Source organism: Dryobates pubescens, chromosome 25 (genome assembly GCF_014839835.1).
Source record: "Dryobates pubescens isolate bDryPub1 chromosome 25, bDryPub1.pri, whole genome shotgun sequence".
NCBI classification, from domain to species: Eukaryota; Metazoa; Chordata; class Aves; order Piciformes; family Picidae; genus Dryobates; species Dryobates pubescens.
The window spans coordinates 6,066,414-6,082,938 of record NC_071636.1 but is presented as its reverse complement, the minus strand read 5'-3'; the positions used below and the strand labels follow the sequence as shown (position 1 = coordinate 6,082,938).

At 57.8% G+C, this 16,525-nt stretch overlaps 1 protein-coding gene across 1 annotated transcript in view; it reads left to right on the top strand.

Annotated features, from left to right (window-relative positions):
- Positions 1–16,525, top strand: part of ACACB (acetyl-CoA carboxylase beta) — a 42,099-nt gene that overhangs the window by 5,894 nt on the left and 19,680 nt on the right. Inside the window, exons 3-24 of the mRNA XM_054172880.1 lie at positions 66–198; positions 2,302–2,440; positions 3,734–3,843; positions 4,057–4,138; positions 4,694–4,792; positions 5,104–5,213; positions 5,464–5,574; positions 6,444–6,653; positions 7,975–8,145; positions 9,277–9,438; positions 9,665–9,828; positions 10,859–11,009; positions 11,092–11,195; positions 11,999–12,080; positions 12,556–12,701; positions 13,160–13,310; positions 13,451–13,585; positions 14,025–14,171; positions 14,289–14,477; positions 15,273–15,373; positions 15,460–15,548; positions 15,629–15,753. Of these exons, the coding sequence (XP_054028855.1) occupies positions 66–198; positions 2,302–2,440; positions 3,734–3,843; positions 4,057–4,138; positions 4,694–4,792; positions 5,104–5,213; positions 5,464–5,574; positions 6,444–6,653; positions 7,975–8,145; positions 9,277–9,438; positions 9,665–9,828; positions 10,859–11,009; positions 11,092–11,195; positions 11,999–12,080; positions 12,556–12,701; positions 13,160–13,310; positions 13,451–13,585; positions 14,025–14,171; positions 14,289–14,477; positions 15,273–15,373; positions 15,460–15,548; positions 15,629–15,753 (2,911 nt within the window). The remainder of the gene's footprint in view (positions 1–65; positions 199–2,301; positions 2,441–3,733; positions 3,844–4,056; positions 4,139–4,693; positions 4,793–5,103; positions 5,214–5,463; positions 5,575–6,443; positions 6,654–7,974; positions 8,146–9,276; positions 9,439–9,664; positions 9,829–10,858; positions 11,010–11,091; positions 11,196–11,998; positions 12,081–12,555; positions 12,702–13,159; positions 13,311–13,450; positions 13,586–14,024; positions 14,172–14,288; positions 14,478–15,272; positions 15,374–15,459; positions 15,549–15,628; positions 15,754–16,525) is intronic.

Here is a 16,525-nt window from a genome sequence, read left to right as displayed (position 1 = left end):
GGGCGGGTCGCCGTGGCGAGGGTTTGCCGGCCACCGCGGGACCGCTGACAGCGCACACCCCCCAGGCCCAGCATGTCCGGGCTGCACCTGCTGAAGCGTGGCCGTGAGCACCGGAAGATGGACCTGCAGCGGGACTTCACCGTCGCCTCGCCCGCAGAGTTCGTCACCCGCTTCGGGGGCAACCGCCTCATCGAGAAGGTCTCTGCCGGTGTGCTCCTGCCTCTGCCTGCCGTGTCCTTGCTGCTCGTGGTGCCATCCTCGAGCCCTGCCCGAGTCGTCCATGCCCACCAGGCCTGGCCTGATGACAGGCTGGGGCAGCCCACAGCTTTTCATCCCCGAGCTTCGCCCACCCTCGTGCGGTGGGAGAAAGGAAACCCTCCTGGGGCGGGCTGACATTCCACCCCCCTTAACATTCAACCTGAAACTAGCACAGCTCCCAGCGCTGCCCTGGCACAGTGGCTGCCTGCAGCAGCTTTGCTCGGCTGGCACCAACCGAAGTCCACAGTGCCAGGCATCAACGCTGCTGTTAAGGAGCCTCCTGCTCCGCCAGCACATCCAACCATGCCAGCACAGCCGCTCTGCTTCGCTCCCCGCCTCCCTCCAGCCTGCCTCCTCTCAGGGCCTCTGTGGTAGTTGTAGGCTGTACCTTGAAAATCACCCTCAGATCTTGAACAGGAGCATGTAAACAAACCACTGTTGGATGTAGAAAGGAAAATAAAGATGAGCTCTGAACAATCCCATTGGACAGATGAAAAACATAAAAGCCAGTTGTGTGTGCCAACTTTCTCTCTCTTTTCAGCTTCCTCACTCTGGCAGATGCTAGCTCTGGCTTCTGCTGGCTTTGCTGACCTTGGCTGCATTGCTTTGCTGTGGCTGAGTATTAACAGACAACTCTCTGCTCTTTCTCTTGCCCTGTGTGTACCAGGGGGGTAGGGAAGGGAGCAGGGAAGTAGAAGCTGTTAGTAGCCCCCCTAGTTGGTCCAGGGGTGAGGTTCTTGTGTTGTTTACAAGTGCTACATGTAAATATTGTATGTTTTGCACATGCCCATGGCATTGCATTTCTAGCTTGTAGTTTCTTTGCTTGGAAATGCAGCTGAAAATTCCTCCCCCCCCCGACGTTAAATTGCCAGCCCAGCCCAGCTGGAAGCAAGTGAAAGCTGTGTTTACAAGCAAAACTGCAACCCACAACGAAATGCAACGGATGTGTACAAAATACACACTATTTACAAGATTTGCAGGTATGTACAGTTTATAAACAGCACAAGAACCACCCCCAGCCACAGAAATAAAACACCAGGGGAGCTAACAGCTTCTCCTTCCCTGCTCCCCTCCTTACCCCCCAGGACACAAAGGGACAAGGGAACCAGGGGAGCTAATAGCTTCCCCTTCCCTGCTCCCCTACTTACTCCCCTGGACACAAAGGGACAAGGGAACCAGGGGAGCTAATAGCTTCCCCTTCCCTGCTCCCCTACTTACCCCCCAGGACACAAAGGGACAAGGGAACCAGGGGAGCTAATAGCTTCCCCTTCCCTGCTCCCCTCCTTACCCCCCTGGACACAAAGGGACAAGGGAACCAGGGGAGCTAACAGCTTCCCCTTCCCCGCTCCCCTCCTTACCTCTGTGGACACAAAGGGACAAGAGAATCAGGGGAGCTAATAGCTTCCCCTTCCCTGCTCCCCTCCTTACTCCCCTGGACACAAAGGGACAAGGGAACTAGGGGAGCTGATAGCTTCCCCTTCCCCGCTCCCCTTCTTACCTCCCTGGACACAAAGGGACAATGGAACCAGGGGAGCTAATAGCTTCCCCTTCCCTGCTCCCCTCTTTGCCCCCCTGGACACAAAGGGACAAGAGAAAGAGCAGAGAGTTGTTCTGTTAGGATACTCAGGCACCACAAAGAACACAGCCAAGGCCAGCAAAGCCAAGCAGAAGGCACAAGATAGTGTGTCCCAGAGCAAGGAAGCCGAAAGGAGGGAGTGAGCCTCCATGACCAGCTTATGTTTGTAATCTGCCCAATGGGACTGTTTAGAACTTATCATTATTTGCCTTTTTAAAGGTAATATTATTTCCATTCTACCACTTCCTGTCAAAGACCTGTGGAAAATCTTTCTAGGTATAGCCTGAAACTACCACGAGCTTCATTTGCTTTCCAACCGAGCTGGTCTGGCAATTTTATGTCGGGGTGCGTGTGCCTGCGTGCGTGTGTACTTTTCAACCCACCACAGCCACACAGCCAGCCCTGTCCCCACCCTGGGGAGAGCAGAGGCTTCAGCTTGAGCCCTAAGCCCGTCCCCGTCCCGGCAGGTGCTCATTGCCAACAACGGCATCGCGGCGGTCAAGTGCATGCGCTCCATCCGCCGCTGGGCCTACGAGATGTTCCGCAACGAGCGCGCCGTCCGCTTCGTCGTCATGGTCACCCCCGAGGACCTCAAGGCTAACGCAGGTAACTCCTCAGAGCAGACCACCTTGCTGTCTACAGCTACCTGAAGGGAGGCTGTAGCCAGGTGGGGTGGGTTGGTCTCTTCTCCCAGGTACCCAGCAGCAGAACAAGAGGACACAGTCTCAAGCTGTGCCAGGGGAGGTTCAGGCTGGATGTTAGGAAGAAATTCTTCCCAGCAAGAGAGATTGGCCATTGGGATGTGCTGCCCAGGGAGGTGGTGGAATCACCATCACTGGAGGTGTTTAGGAACAGACAGGATGAGACACTTGGTTCCATGGTTTAGTTGATTAGATGGTGCTGGGTGATAGGCTGGTCTTGATTTCTGAGGTCTTTTCCAACCTGGTCTGGTTTATTCTACTCTACTCCTATTCTATTCTATTCTATTCTATTCTATTCTATTCTATTCTATTCTATTCTATTCTATTCTATTCTATTCTATTCTATTCTATTCTATTCTATTCTATTCTATTCTATTCTATTCTATTCTACTCCTATTGTATTCTATTCTTCTTCTCTTCTCTTCTCTTCTCTTCTCTTCTCTTCTCTTCTCTTCTCTTCTCTTCTCTTCTCTTCTCTTCTCTTCTCTTCTCTTCTCTTCTCTTCTCTTCTCTTCTCTTCTCTTCTCTTCTCTTCTCTTCTCTTCTCTTCTCTTCTCTTCTCTTCTCTTCTCTTCTCTTCTCTTCTCTTCTCTTCTCTTCTCTTCTCTTCTCTTCTCTTCTCTTCTCTTCTCACTGAGGATGATGTAGGACCTCCTGGCTCTCTACAACTCCCTGAAAGGAGGTTGGAGTGAGGCAGGGGTTGGTCTCTTCTAGTATTGAGGGATAGGACAAGAGGAAATGGGCTCAGATTGCACCAGGGGAGGGTTAGGTTGGACACAAAGAAGGATTTCTTTGCTGCAAGAGTGGTCAGGCGCTGGAACAGGCTGCCCAGGGAGGTGCTGGAGTCACCACCCCTGGAGGTGTTCAAGAACTGTGTGGCCATGGCACTGTGGGACATGGTTTGATGGCCATGGTGGTGTTGGGTTGATGGTTGGACTTGATGATCTCAGAGGGCTTCTCCAACCAAAATGATTCTATGAGGGCTGTCCTCCACCCTTTCCTTCTCCCCGTGTTCCTGCCTGGGACCTGGGGGGCTCTGCACATCCTCCTGTGCAGCCAGGTGCAGGGGTAAATCATTCCCCCCCTTCCTCCAGCCTTCCCGAGATGGAGGATTTGGGGAGGGGGTGCAAAGGGCACCATGTGAATGGGGCAGAGCTTGGAGGACTGTCTCCTGCCACCATCACTTGCTGCCTTTCAGAGTACATCAAGATGGCAGATCACTACGTGCCCGTCCCCGGTGGGGCCAACAACAACAACTACGCCAACGTGGAGCTGATCGTGGACATATCCAAACGCATCCCAGTCCAGGTAGCTCATGGGGCTTCCACCTCTGTGCTGAGGGAAGTGCACTGAGAGGAACTGCAGAAATCAGGGGCATGGGAGGGTCCTCTGGAGATTACGTGGTCCAAAAAAGCCCCAGGAAATGGGGAGATGTGCCTCCGTGTGGAGGACCTGGGTGTGACGCTGTGGGTGCTGCTGTGCGAAGATAAGAGCTCGTGGTGCTCCTTCTCTTGTGCCCAGGCGGTGTGGGCTGGCTGGGGACATGCCTCAGAGAACCCCAAGCTGCCAGAGCTGCTGCAGAAGAATGGGATAGCATTCCTGGGTAAGAAGCTGGAGGGAGCAGTGGGCATCAGGCTGGGCCTGTTGGCACAGGGCAAGGGGTGAGGGTTTAAACTAAAAGAGGGAGACTCAGGCTGGAAAAAAGGAAGAAATGTTTGACACTGAGGGTGGTGAGAGCCTGGTCCAGGGTGCCCAGAGAGGTGGGAGATGCCCCATCCCTGGCACCATTGCAGGTCAGGTTGGTTGGGGCTGTGAGCAACCTGCTCTAGTTGCAGATGACACTGTTGACTGCAGGGGGTTTGGACCTGGATGACCTTGACAGGTCCCTTCCAACCCAACCCAGTCTTTGATTCCCTGTAATGTTTATTGTGAGCATTGGGCTTCCCAGGCAGGGAACACTCCAGGCTACCCCTTGGTGAAGAGTCAAGCTCCATCCTGGGCTGGACAGTGGGTTTGGGGCATTTCCCATCACCACACTCTTCACCGAAGGGCTGATGGTGCCAGCTGAGTGGGGACCAGCTTTCTGTGGCATCTGAGGGGTGGGGACATGCTGAGTGGCCAGGGTGGCTCATCTCACCCCTGCTCTTGCTATTCAAAGGTCCCCCCAGTGATGCCATGTGGGCTCTGGGGGACAAAGTGGCCTCCACCATCGTGGCTCAGACAGTTGAGATCCCCACGCTGCCATGGAGCGGGAGCGGTAAGTGTCTCCTCCCCACCTGGGGAGGACTTCATGGTCTCAAAGGTCTCTTCCAACCTCAACAGTTCTAGGATTCTAATCCCACACACCCTCTGCTCCCCCATTTCTCTCCATCTTCTCCAAAACAAGCACTAGGGCTGGGATCCCTGGTGCAGCTGACCTCAGGTGTTGGTTATCTCACTGCAGGCAAGGGGCTTCAGAGAGGCTTTGGGAGATGATGTGCATGGGAACAAAGGGTGTGGAATGTGCCAGCTTATGGCATAGCTAATGTGCCATCCTGGTGGTGACCATATTCCTGACCATGCCTGCAGGTCTGGTTGCCCAGTGGTGTGAAGAGGACCAGAAGCATCAGCAGATGATCAGCATCCCCCTCGAGACATACGCAAAAGGCTGCGTGAAGGATGTGGAGGAAGGCTTGGAGGTGAAGCTGAGCCCAGCTGAGCCCAGCTGCTTATCTCTTGCCCACCATCATTTCTCCTTGGAGCCTCCCACATGCTCTGGCCCTTTTGGCTTCCCAGCATGTGACATGTGAGGCCACTCCAGCAGCAGTCCATCCTTCTTCATGGACAATCCTGCCTGGGGGCTGCATGGGGTTGGGGAAGGGTGGGCTGTTGGGGCAGTGGGTTGGGGTCCAAAGCACTTCAGTCATGCCCATGCTTGACCCGCCTCAGGTGGCCCAGAAGATTGGCTACCCACTGATGATCAAGGCAGCAGAAGGTGGTGGGGGCAAAGGCATCCGAAAAGTGGAGGCAGCAGAAGAATTTGGCACCTGCTTCCGACAGGTGAGAGGTGCCTGGACCCCCCCCAGTCCCTGTCCCATCCTGAGGCATGCCTCATGCTTCCTGCTTGGACTCACCATAGGACCTGCCTCCATCCTGGGGTGATGTCTGGGGCCGTGGCTGGAAGCTGTTGGCATTGGGCTTGAAAAGGTCCAAGGGCCATGTGGTTCTGGAAGTTTTGAGGGGTGATGCTGCCCACAGTGTCCTGGGGTGACTCCCTTTGTCTAGTGGAGGGCTCTGGTAGTTACACTCAGAAGCACCAGACTGAAGTCTCAGAGTGCTGTGGGTTTGGAGCACAAGCCCTATGAGGAGCAGCTGAGGAAGCTGGGGGTGTTTGGCCTGGAGAAGAGGAGGCTCAGGGGAGACCTTCTTGCTCTCTACAACTACCAGAAGGGAGGCTGTAGCCAGGTGGGGGTTGGTCTCTTCTCCCAGGCACCCAGCACCAGAACAAGAGGACACAGTCTCAAGCTGTGCCAGGGGAGGTTCAGGCTGGATGTTAGGAAGAAATTCTTCCCAGCAAGAGAGATTGGCCATTGGAATGTGCTGCCCAGGGAGGTGGTGGAGTCCCCATCCCTGGAGGTGTTTAGGAAGAGCCTGGATGAGGCACTTGGTGCCATGGTTTAGTTGATGGGTTGGTGCTGGGTGATAGGTTGGACTGGATGATCTCAAAGGTCTCTTCCAACCTGGTCAACTGTATTCTGTTTCCTGGAGGGGTAGAGGGAGCTGATGAGCTCCGCTGCTCGGGCTCGGTTGCCCCGAGGGGGTGGAGACGTGCCGGCTGAACAGACGCAGGGGGAGGCCGAGATTGCGCTGGGAAGTCACCGAGCGTTGGGGTGTGTGAGGCCAGAGCAGCAGCTTCTGCCTCCCCACAGGTGCAGGCGGAGGCGCCGGGGTCCCCTCTCTTCCTGATGAAGCTGGCGGAGCACGCCCGGCACCTGGAGGTGCAGGTGCTGGCCGACGAGTACGGCAGCGCCATCTCCCTCTTCGGCCGCGACTGCTCCGTCCAGCGCCGCCACCAGAAGATCATCGAGGAGGCGCCCACCGCCATCGCGCCCCCCGCCGTCATCGAGCGGATGGAGCAGGTGGGTCACGGGACCACGCAAACGCTGGGCTTGGCAAGAGACCCTCGGGAGCACCAAGCCCAACCCAGAGCCCTGCTCTGCGAGGGTTCAACCCTAAACTGTAGCCCCAAGCATCACCTCCAAACCGCCTTTAAACACACCCAGGCTTGGGGGCTCAACCCCCTCCCTGGGCAGCCCATTCCAGTGCCCCACACCCTGCTTTGGGTGAGCAGCTGCTCATGGCTGGGTTGAGACCCCTGAGGCTCCTCAGGAAGGGAAGGGACACCCTGAGCCAAGCAGGAAGCCCCAGCCCTCCTTGGATCCATGCAAGGACTCTGGTGGTAGGACACCACCAGTGTGGACACCCCAGCTCTGCTGCAGTGAGCAGGAGGTCTTTGCCCACCATGGTGGGACACCTCAGCTCTGCTGCAGTGGACAGGTCTTTGCCCACCATGGTGGGACACCCCAGCTCTGCTGCAGTGAGCAGGAGGTCTTTGCCCACTATGGTGGGACACCCCAGCTCTGCTGCAGTGAGCAGGAGGTCTTTGCCCACCATGGTGGGACACCCCAGCTCTGCTGCAGTGAGCAGGAGGTCTTTGCCCACTATGGTGGGACACCCCAGCTCTGCTGCAGTGAGCAGGAGGTCTTTGCCCACCATGGTGGGACACCCCAGCTCTGCTGCAGTGAGCAGGAGGTCTTTGCCCACCATGGTGGGACACCCCAGCTCTGCTGCAGTGAGCAGGAGGTCTTTGCCCACTATGGTGGGACACCCCAGCTCTGCTGCAGTGAGCAGGAGGTCTTTGCCCACCATGGTGGGACACCCCAGCTCTGCTGCAGTGAGCAGGAGGTCTTTGCCCACTATGGTGGGACACCCCAGCTCTGCTGCAGTGAGCAGGAGGTCTTTGCCCACCATGGTGGGACACCCCAGCTCTGCTGCAGTGAGCAGGAGGTCTTTGCCCACCATGGTGGGACACCCCAGCTCTGCTGCAGTGAGCAGGAGGTCTTTGCCCACTATGGTGGGACACCCCAGCTCTGCTGCAGTGAGCAGGAGGTCTTTGCCCACCATGGTGGGACACCCCAGCTCTGCTGCAGTGAGCAGGAGGTCTTTGCCCACTATGGTGGGACACCCCAGCTCTGCTGCAGTGAGCAGGAGGTCTTTGCCCACCATGGTGGGACACCCCAGCTCTGCTGCAGTGAGCAGGAGGTCTTTGCCCACCATGGTGGGACACCTCAGCTCTGCTGCAGTGAGCAGGAGGTCTTTGCCCACCAGTGTGGGACCCCCCAGCTCTGCTGCAGTGAGCAGGAGGTCTTTGCCCACCACAGTGGCCTCACCCTCCCGCAGTGTGCAGTCCACCTGGCCCAGATGGTTGGCTACGTGAGCACAGGCACCGTTGAGTACCTCTACAGCAAGGATGGGAACTTCCACTTCCTGGAGCTGAACCCACGCCTGCAGGTGGAACACCCTTGCACAGAGATGATTGCAGATGTGAACCTCCCTGCTGCCCAGCTCCAGGTATCTCAGCAGGCTTGGGTGACTCCATCAGGTGGGAGATTTTGGGTGACTCCATTGGGTGGACATTTTGTGATCCAGAGAGAAGTGTTGAAGCCTGGCAGAGGGAAGCTCTCCCATGTGCCATTGGAGAACTGCCTGGTTGGAGAAGAACTTAAGGTGATGGAGTAAAACCATAACCTAAGATCTCTCTGTACACGACTCTTAGACCATGCCATAGAATGGCAGACTCACAGAATGGTTTGGGTTGGAAAAGCCCTCTAAGATCATCCAGTCCAACCACCAAGCCAACGCCACCATGGCCATCAAACCATGTCCCAGAGTGCCATGGCCACACATTTCTTGAACACCTCCAGGGCTGGGGACTCCACCACCTCCCTGGGCAGCCTGTTCCAATCCCTGACCACTCTGGCAGCAAAGACATTTTTCCTAATCTCCCATCCAATGTCCCTAAGCTCTTCATCCAAACACCAAGCAGGCTGCAGATGGAAGCAGTGTTGCATTCCTCCATCTTCTCTGGCTCCTTTAGATAGAATAGAATAGAATTAACCAGGTTGGAAAAGACCTTTGAGATCATCCAGTCCAACCTATCACCCAGCACCATCTGATCAACTAAACCATGGCTCCAAGTGCCCTATCCAGGCTCTTCCTAAACTCAGCACCAGGGATGGGGACTCCACCACCTCCCTGGGCAGCACATTCCAATGGCCAATCTCTCTTGCTGGGAAGAACTTCTTCCTAACATCCAGCCTGAACCTCCCCTGGTGCAGCTTGAGACTGTGTCCTCTTGTTCTGGTGCTGGGTGCCTGGGAGAAGAGACCAACCCCCACCTGGCTACAACCTTCCTTCAGGTAGCTGTAGAGAGCAAGAAGGTCTCCCCTGAGCCTCCTCTTCTGCAGGCTAAGCAACCCCAGCTCCCTCAGCCTTTCCTCCCAGGGCTGTGCTCCAGACCCCTCCCCAGCTTTGTTGCCCTTCTCTGGACACCTTCCAGCACCTCAACCTCTTTCCTATACTGAGGGGCCCAGCACCAGTGGTGGTGCCTCTTCTCACTCTTCATTCAGACCATCGGTGGAGGTCTCCCAGCGCTGAAGCCTTGTCCTGGCAGGTGAAGTCCTCCTTGTGTCTCTCCCACAGATTGCCATGGGCATCCCCTTGCACAGGATCAAGGACATCCGGGTGCTGTACGGGGAGAGCCCCTGGGGGGACACCCCCATCTGCTTCCACAGCCCTGCCAACCCCCCCGTGCCCAGGGGCCACGTCATCGCTGCCCGCATCACCAGCGAGAACCCCGAGGAGGTGAGCGGGGAGGCCGTGCTCTCATCTGCTGGCCCCACACACGGGCACAGGGTTGAGCTGGGCCAAGGTCCTCTCCACCCGGACACTGCCTCCTGGGCGCCGAACCCATGGGACCGGCCAGACCCACGTGCAGAGCGAGAAACGGCGAGGAGATTCCCCTGCCCCGCTCACAGCCCACGAGCCCCCAGCCTGGTTTCCCCATGTCTTCTGCTCTGCCTTCACTCAGGGTTTCAAGCCCAGCTCGGGGACGGTGCAGGAGCTGAACTTCCGCAGCAGCAAGAACGTCTGGGGGTACTTCAGCGTGGCAGCTGCCGGGGGGCTGCACGAGTTCGCCGACTCCCAGTTCGGGCACTGCTTCTCCTGGGGAGAGAACCGGGAGGAGGCCATCTCGTGAGTGTGGTGGGCCTGGGGGGAGGGCAGGTGTGTCTTCAGGAAGGCACAAAATTGGAGCATGAGCTGGGAAGAGTGGCTTTTTGTCTGAGAGGAGCAGAACGGGGCTGCCGGGCTGAGCAGCCAGGTTGTGCTGCGGATGCGGTGTGAGCAGTGCCCAGGGTCCCAGGCTGGGCTGGAGGCGCAGCTCCACTTCATCAACCTGAGCCTGAACAAGAGTGTGGCCAGCAGGACCAGGGCAGGGATTGCACTCAGCACCAGGGGAGGCCACGCCTCAAATTGTGGGTGCAGTTTTGGGCCCCTCACTCCAAGAAGGACACTGAGGTGCTGGAGCTGCTCCAGAGAAGGGTAATGAAGCTGGTGAAGGGCCTGGAAAAGAGGTGTAGTGAGGATCAGCTGTGGGACCTGGGGTTGTTCAGCCTGGAGAAGAGGAGGCTGAGGGGAGTCCTCATTGCTCTCTACAACTCCCTGAAAGGAGGTTGGAGCCAGGTGGGGGTTGGCCTCTTCTCCCAAGGAGCGAGTGATAAGAAGAGAGGAAACAGCTTCCAAGTTGCCCCTGGGGAGGTTTAGGTTGGACATGAAGAACTTCTTCACTGAAAGAGTGGTGAAGCCCAGGGCAGTGGTGGAGTCCCCATTCCTAGAAGGGTTTCAAAGCCATGGAGATGTGGTGCTGAGGACTGTAGTTTGGTGGTGCCCTGGCAGTGCTGGGTTCGTGGTTGGACTGGATGATCTGAAAGGTCTCCTCCAACCCAAACGATTCAGTGATTCCATGACATGTTTTGGTGCTCTCCTGAGGACATGCCCGGCAGAGTGAGCAGAGATTCAGTAACTGAGCAACATGTAACAAGCCTGCCTTGGGTCATCAAGTGTTTCATTAAGTCCCTGCTGACCACCTGAGGCCACCTCCTGCAGCCACGAGGGTGCCCGGGGCTTGGGAACTCATCCCCCAGTCCCAGCAGGTCCTTGGCTTCCTTCGCTGAGCGCCTGGTGCTGCCTCATCCCACTAAGGGAGGCTTTTGCTGCCTCCCAGGAACATGGTGGTGGCCCTGAAGGAGCTGTCTATCCGTGGGGACTTCCGCACCACCGTGGAGTATCTGATCAAGCTGCTGGAGACAGAGAGCTTCCAGAACAACGAGACAGACACGGGGTGGTTGGACCACCTGATCGCCGAGAAAGTGCAGGTGGGAGGCACCGACCACCCCGGGGCTGCCCTTTCCCTTTGGGTGCCAGAGCCAAGCCCTGACCTTTGTGTCCCCACCCCAGGCAGAGAAGCCAGACACGATGCTGGGTGTCGTCTGTGGTGCCCTCAGCGTCGCAGATGCTGCCTTCAGGACCTGCATGACCGAGTTCCTGCACTCGCTGGAGAGGTGTGGAGAGGGAGCTGCTTGGCCCTGCCACGGGCACAGCGTCACAGGGTTGGCCTGTTCCACCTGAATGCTCCCATGAGGGTGCTGGAGCCCTGCAGCAGGCTGTCCAGAGAGGTGGTTCCAAACCCTCCTGGACATTGTGATCCTGGGCAAGCTGCTGTGGGTGGCCCTGCTTTTGAGCAGAGGGGTTGGACTGGGTGATCCCCCCCGTGCTGGGGTTTGGAGGTTGTGCCCTACAGGGCTGCTTCCAGCAGCCTGTGCTGCTCCTGCAAGCCTGGAATCCTGAGCTTCCCTCTCCCTGGCCCATCTTCCTCCTTTTGCTACAAAAGCTTTGCACATCTGGAGGCAGTGCCCATGGCACGGCTCTGGGCCGACAGGAGGATCTGCTGGGCCCCTCAGCTCCTGCTTTTCTGCTGTCATTCCACCTGGAGGGGGGGAAAGAGTTTCACACGGCTGGGAAAACAACTTTCAAGGGAAAGTGGCTGAATGCAGCTTGGGTTTGGTTTTGCACAAGAGCAACAAGGTCATTCCTCCAGCCTTGGAGGGTGCCTGGAGCTCTCCCCCACAGCCTTATCTCAGCATGCTCTGCTGATGTCTGGCCTGTCTCTGGCTGCGTTTTCCACCCAGCACTCACGTGGGTCACTTAGAGCAGATGCCTGTCCCCTCCAGTCACCTTTGTGCCCTCCTGTAGTCAGCTCAGAGCCCGATGCCAGCAGCACCACTGACATCTCACACACTTTGCTCCTCACTGGTGCATGAGGCAAGCGACACTCCTGGGGCCTGCCCCATCTGCTGTGTTTCAGGGGGCAGGTGCAGCCAGCAGACTCCTTGCTGAACATTGTTGACGTGGAGCTCATCTATGAGGGTGTGAAGTACATTCTCCAGGTGAGGGTTGGACCGTGGTCCTGCTGTCCTGAAGGAGAAAGAGGCAATAAATATGAGGTGGTCCTTTAAAAATACCCAACAGAAGAATGAGGTGAGTCACCTCACTGCGGCCAGACAGGCATTTTCACACCTCCTGTTGCCCTGGGTTTCGTGAAGGACCTTCTCTTCTTGCTTTTCAACCCAAGCACTTGAACCTCATGCAATAACTCCTTACTCCTCATGAAAGCAGCAGATGAACCATGAGTGAAGCCAACCTCGAGCTGCCAGCTTGAACCAGCTCTTTGGTGCAGCTTGAGGCTGCTTCCTCCTGCCCTCCCTAGCACAGCCCTGTGCCGTTGCAGCTCTTGCACTGAGCGTGGGAAGATGTTCTTCAGCAGCCCCCCCCCCCCCCCCCCCCCATTCCCACCAGCCCCTGGAAAGGCTGTTGCAGAGGGGGTTGCACTGAAGGCTGTGCCCCCCTGGTTGCTGCCCACAGGTTGCCCGCCAGTCCCCGACGACGTACGTGGTGATCATGAACCGCACGCACATCGAGATAGACGTGCACCGGCTCAACGATGGGGGGCTGCTGCTCTCCTACGGGGGCAACAGCCACACCACCTACATGAAGGAGGAGATTGACAGGTACCTCCTCACCGGGGTCCCACCAGACCCTCCTCACTAGGGTCCCCACCGGACCCTCTTCACTGGGGCCCCACCAGACCCTCCTCACCGGGACCCTACCAGACCCTCCTCACCGGGACCCTACCAGACCCTCCTCACTGCAGTCCCACCAGACCTTCTTCACCGGGACCCTACCAGACCCTTCTCACCGGGGCCCCACCAGACCCTCCTCACTGGGACCCTACCAGCCCCTCCTCACTGCAGTCCCACCAGACCCCCTTCTCACTGAGACCCTGCCAGACCTTCCTCACTGGAATCCCACCGTATCTCCTCACGGGGACCTTACCAGAACTCCTTACTGGGACCTCACCAGACCCTTGTCCCTGAGATCCCCTCAGTCCTCCCCCCCCCCCCCCCCCCCCCCCCCCCCAGCCCTGCCCCCCGAGCAGCAGCCGGTGATCTCTTTCCCTCTCCCTGAGGTACCGGCTCACGATTGGCAACAAGACGTGTGACTTTGAGAAGGAGAAGGACCCCACGGTGCTGCGCTCGCCCTCGGCGGGGAAGCTGCTGCAGTACACGGTGGAGGACGGCGGCCACCTGGCCGAGGGCAAGGTCTTTGCGGAGATCGAGGTGGGTCTGGCAGAGGGGAGCTCTGCTCCTGCCGTCGCTGGCGGACGGCAAAGATGAAACCCCCCGCGGTGCCGCCCCTGGGAGCCCTGCAGCCAGCAGGGGCTGCTAGCCGGGTGCCCATCTCGGCCCTCTGGGTGCAGGTGATGAAGATCGTCATGACGCTGCCGGTGGCGGAGGCGGGCAGGGTGCACTACATCAAGCGGCCGGGGGCGCTGCTGGAGCCTGGCTGTGTCATCGCCCGCCTGGAGCTGGATGACCCCACCAAAGTCAAGCCTGTGAGTCTGCGGGGGGATGACCACGCTGCTGGCGGCTGAAAAAGCTGCTGGCCTCTTCTGTCCGCTCCCGAGCACCCTCCCACGGGGCACCGGGGGCGCTTGCTGGGGGATGAAATGGAAGAGATGCTCTGCCCGAAGGCCAGCAGCATCCTGACCTGGATCAGCAATAGCGTGGCCAGCAGGACCAGGGCAGGGATTGTCCCCTTGTACTGGGTGAGGCCACACCTTGAGTGCTGGGTCTGGTTTTGAGCCCTTCACTCCAAGAAGGACACTGAGGGGCTGGAGTGGGTCTGGAGAAGGGCATTGAAGCTGATGAGGGGCCTGGAGAACAGGGCTGGTGAGGAGCAGCCTGGAGAAAAGGAGGCTGAGGGGAGACCTTCTCACTTCATCCCACATCAGCAAGGACCTGGGCCATCCCAGCTCTCTCTGCTCTCTCCAGGCACAGCCATTCCTGGGAGGGCTCCCAGCTGGGCAGACCCTCCCCATCACCGGGGAGAAGCAGCACCAAGTCCTCCGCAACGTGCTGGACAACCTCACCAACGTCATGAGCGGCTACTGCCTGCCCGAGCCCTACTTCAGCACCAAGGTGGGTGCTGGGGGCAGAGGGGGTCCAGATGCCCTGCTCCGTGGCTTCGTGGCTGCCATGATGAGAAGAGCTGCAGCACTGCTGGGTGTGGGCAGCTGCAGCTTCTGCTCCCTGCAGGTGAAGGAGTGGGTGGCACAGCTGATGGAGACCCTGCGGGACCCCTCCTTGCCCCTCCTGGAGCTGCAGGAGATCATGACGAGCATCTCGGGGAGGATCCCTCTCCCCGTGGAGAAGTCAATCAGGAAGGTGATGGCCCAGTATGCCAGCAACATCACCTCGGTCCTCTGCTGCTTCCCCAGCCAGCAGGTGAGAAAAGAGATTGAACAAGGGAAGGAGGAGATGGTTTGGGGTTGGATTGGTGCTTTTAGATTCATTTGGTGCTTTGCCTCTTTCACCTGGGGTAGAAAAAGCCCCAAATGGAAGAGTACAGCAGAACCACCCCCAGGTCCTGCACCAGACCCTGGCTGTTCAGCCTGGAGAAAAGGAGGCTGAGGGGAGACCTCATTGCTCTTTACAACTCCCTCAAATGAGGGTGGAATGAGGTGGGGGTTGGTCTCTTCTCCCAAGGAACAAGGGACAGGGCAAAGAGGAAATGGCCTCAAGTTGCCCCAGGGGAGGTTTAGGTTGGACATGAGGATCAATTCTTTCCTCAGAAGGGTTGTCAAGGCCTGTCCCAGGCTGCCCAGGGCAGTGGTGGAGTTCCCATCCCTGGAGGGGTTTCAGAGCTGTGTAGATGTGGTGCTGAGGGCCATGGTTTCATGAGGGGAGACCTCAGTGCTCTCTACAACTGTCTGAAAGGAGGTTGGAGCCAGGTGGGGGTTGGCCTCTTCTCCCAAGGAAGGAGTGCTAAGAGGAGAGGAAACAGCTTCCAAGTTGCCCCTGGGGAGGTTTAGGTTGGACACGAAGAACAATTTCTTCACTGAAAGAGTGGTGAAGCGCAGGGCAGTGGTGGAGTCCCCATTCCTGGAAGGGTTTCAAAGCCATGGAGATGTGGTGCTGAGGACTGTAGTTTGGTGGTGCCCTGGTCAGTGGCTGGAGTGGATGATCTGCAAGGTCTCCACAACCCAAAGGATTCCATGACCCTGTGCCCTCTCCCTCCAGATCGCCAACGTGCTGGACACCCACGCGGCCACGCTGCAGAGGAAGGCTGAGCGGGAGGTCTTCTTCATGAACACCCAGAGCCTGGTGCAGCTGGTGCAGAGGTGAGCCCCATGCTGTCCATGACCCCCGTGGTGTGTCCCCCACCGCTGCCACCTCCCGGCAGCACGCTGAGCTCTCTCTTCCCCAGGTACCGCAGTGGCATCCGGGGCTACATGAAGGCCGTGGTGCTGGACCTGCTGAGACGCTACCTGCAAGTGGAGACACAGTTCCAGCATGGTGAGGCCTTGGGGGCTCTCTGGAGGACCCTGCAGGGCTCTGATGAGGGTCTGCAGGGCTGACCATGCTTTGCCCCACAGCTCACTATGACAAGTGTGTCATCAGCCTGCGGGAGAAGTGCAGACCCGACATGACCCCCGTGCTGGAGAGCATCTTCTCACATGCCCAGGTGGCAAAGAAGAACCTTCTGGTGATCATGTTAATTGTGAGTACAGCCCATGCCCTGCAACACCAGAGGTAAGGGCTGATGGCAGGGAAAGGCCACCCATAAGCCAAGGCAAGCTCTGAATCACTGTGGGATGGGACATGGCTGCTGGTGGCTGTCACAGCCCTGTGCTCTCTCCTCAGAAGTTCAAGTATCTAACATCTCTCTGCTCTTCCACTCATCCCTTTGGGTCCAAGGGGGTAGGGATGGGGCAGGGCAGAGAGGGAGAAGCTATTAGCTCCCCTGGTTTTTGGCCAGGGGGCTTCTTGTGCTGTTTATAAATTGTCAACACTTGTACACATCCTGTGTCCAGTTCTGGGCCCCTCAATTTAAGATGGATATTGAGACACTTGAAGGTGTCCAGAGAAGGGCAATGAGGCTGGGGAGGGGTCTGGAGCACAGCCCTGGGAGGAGAGGCTGAGGGAGCTGGGGTTGCTTAGCCTGGAGAAGAGGAGGCTCAGGGGAGACCTTCTTGCTCTCTCCAACTCCCTGAAGGGAGGCTGTAGTCAGGTGGGAGTTGGTCTCTTCTCCCAGGCAATCAGCACCAGAACAAGAGGACACAGTCTCAAGCTGTGCCAGGGGAGGTTCAGGCTGGATGTTAGGAAGAAATTCTTCCCAGCAAGAGAGATTGGCCATTGGGATGTGCTGCCCAGGGAGGTGGTGGAGTCCCCATCCCTGGAGGTGTTCAAGAGGGGATTGGATGTGGCACTGGGTGCCATGGTCTAGTAGCCATGAGGTGTTGGGTGCCAGGTTGGACTGGATGATCTCTGAG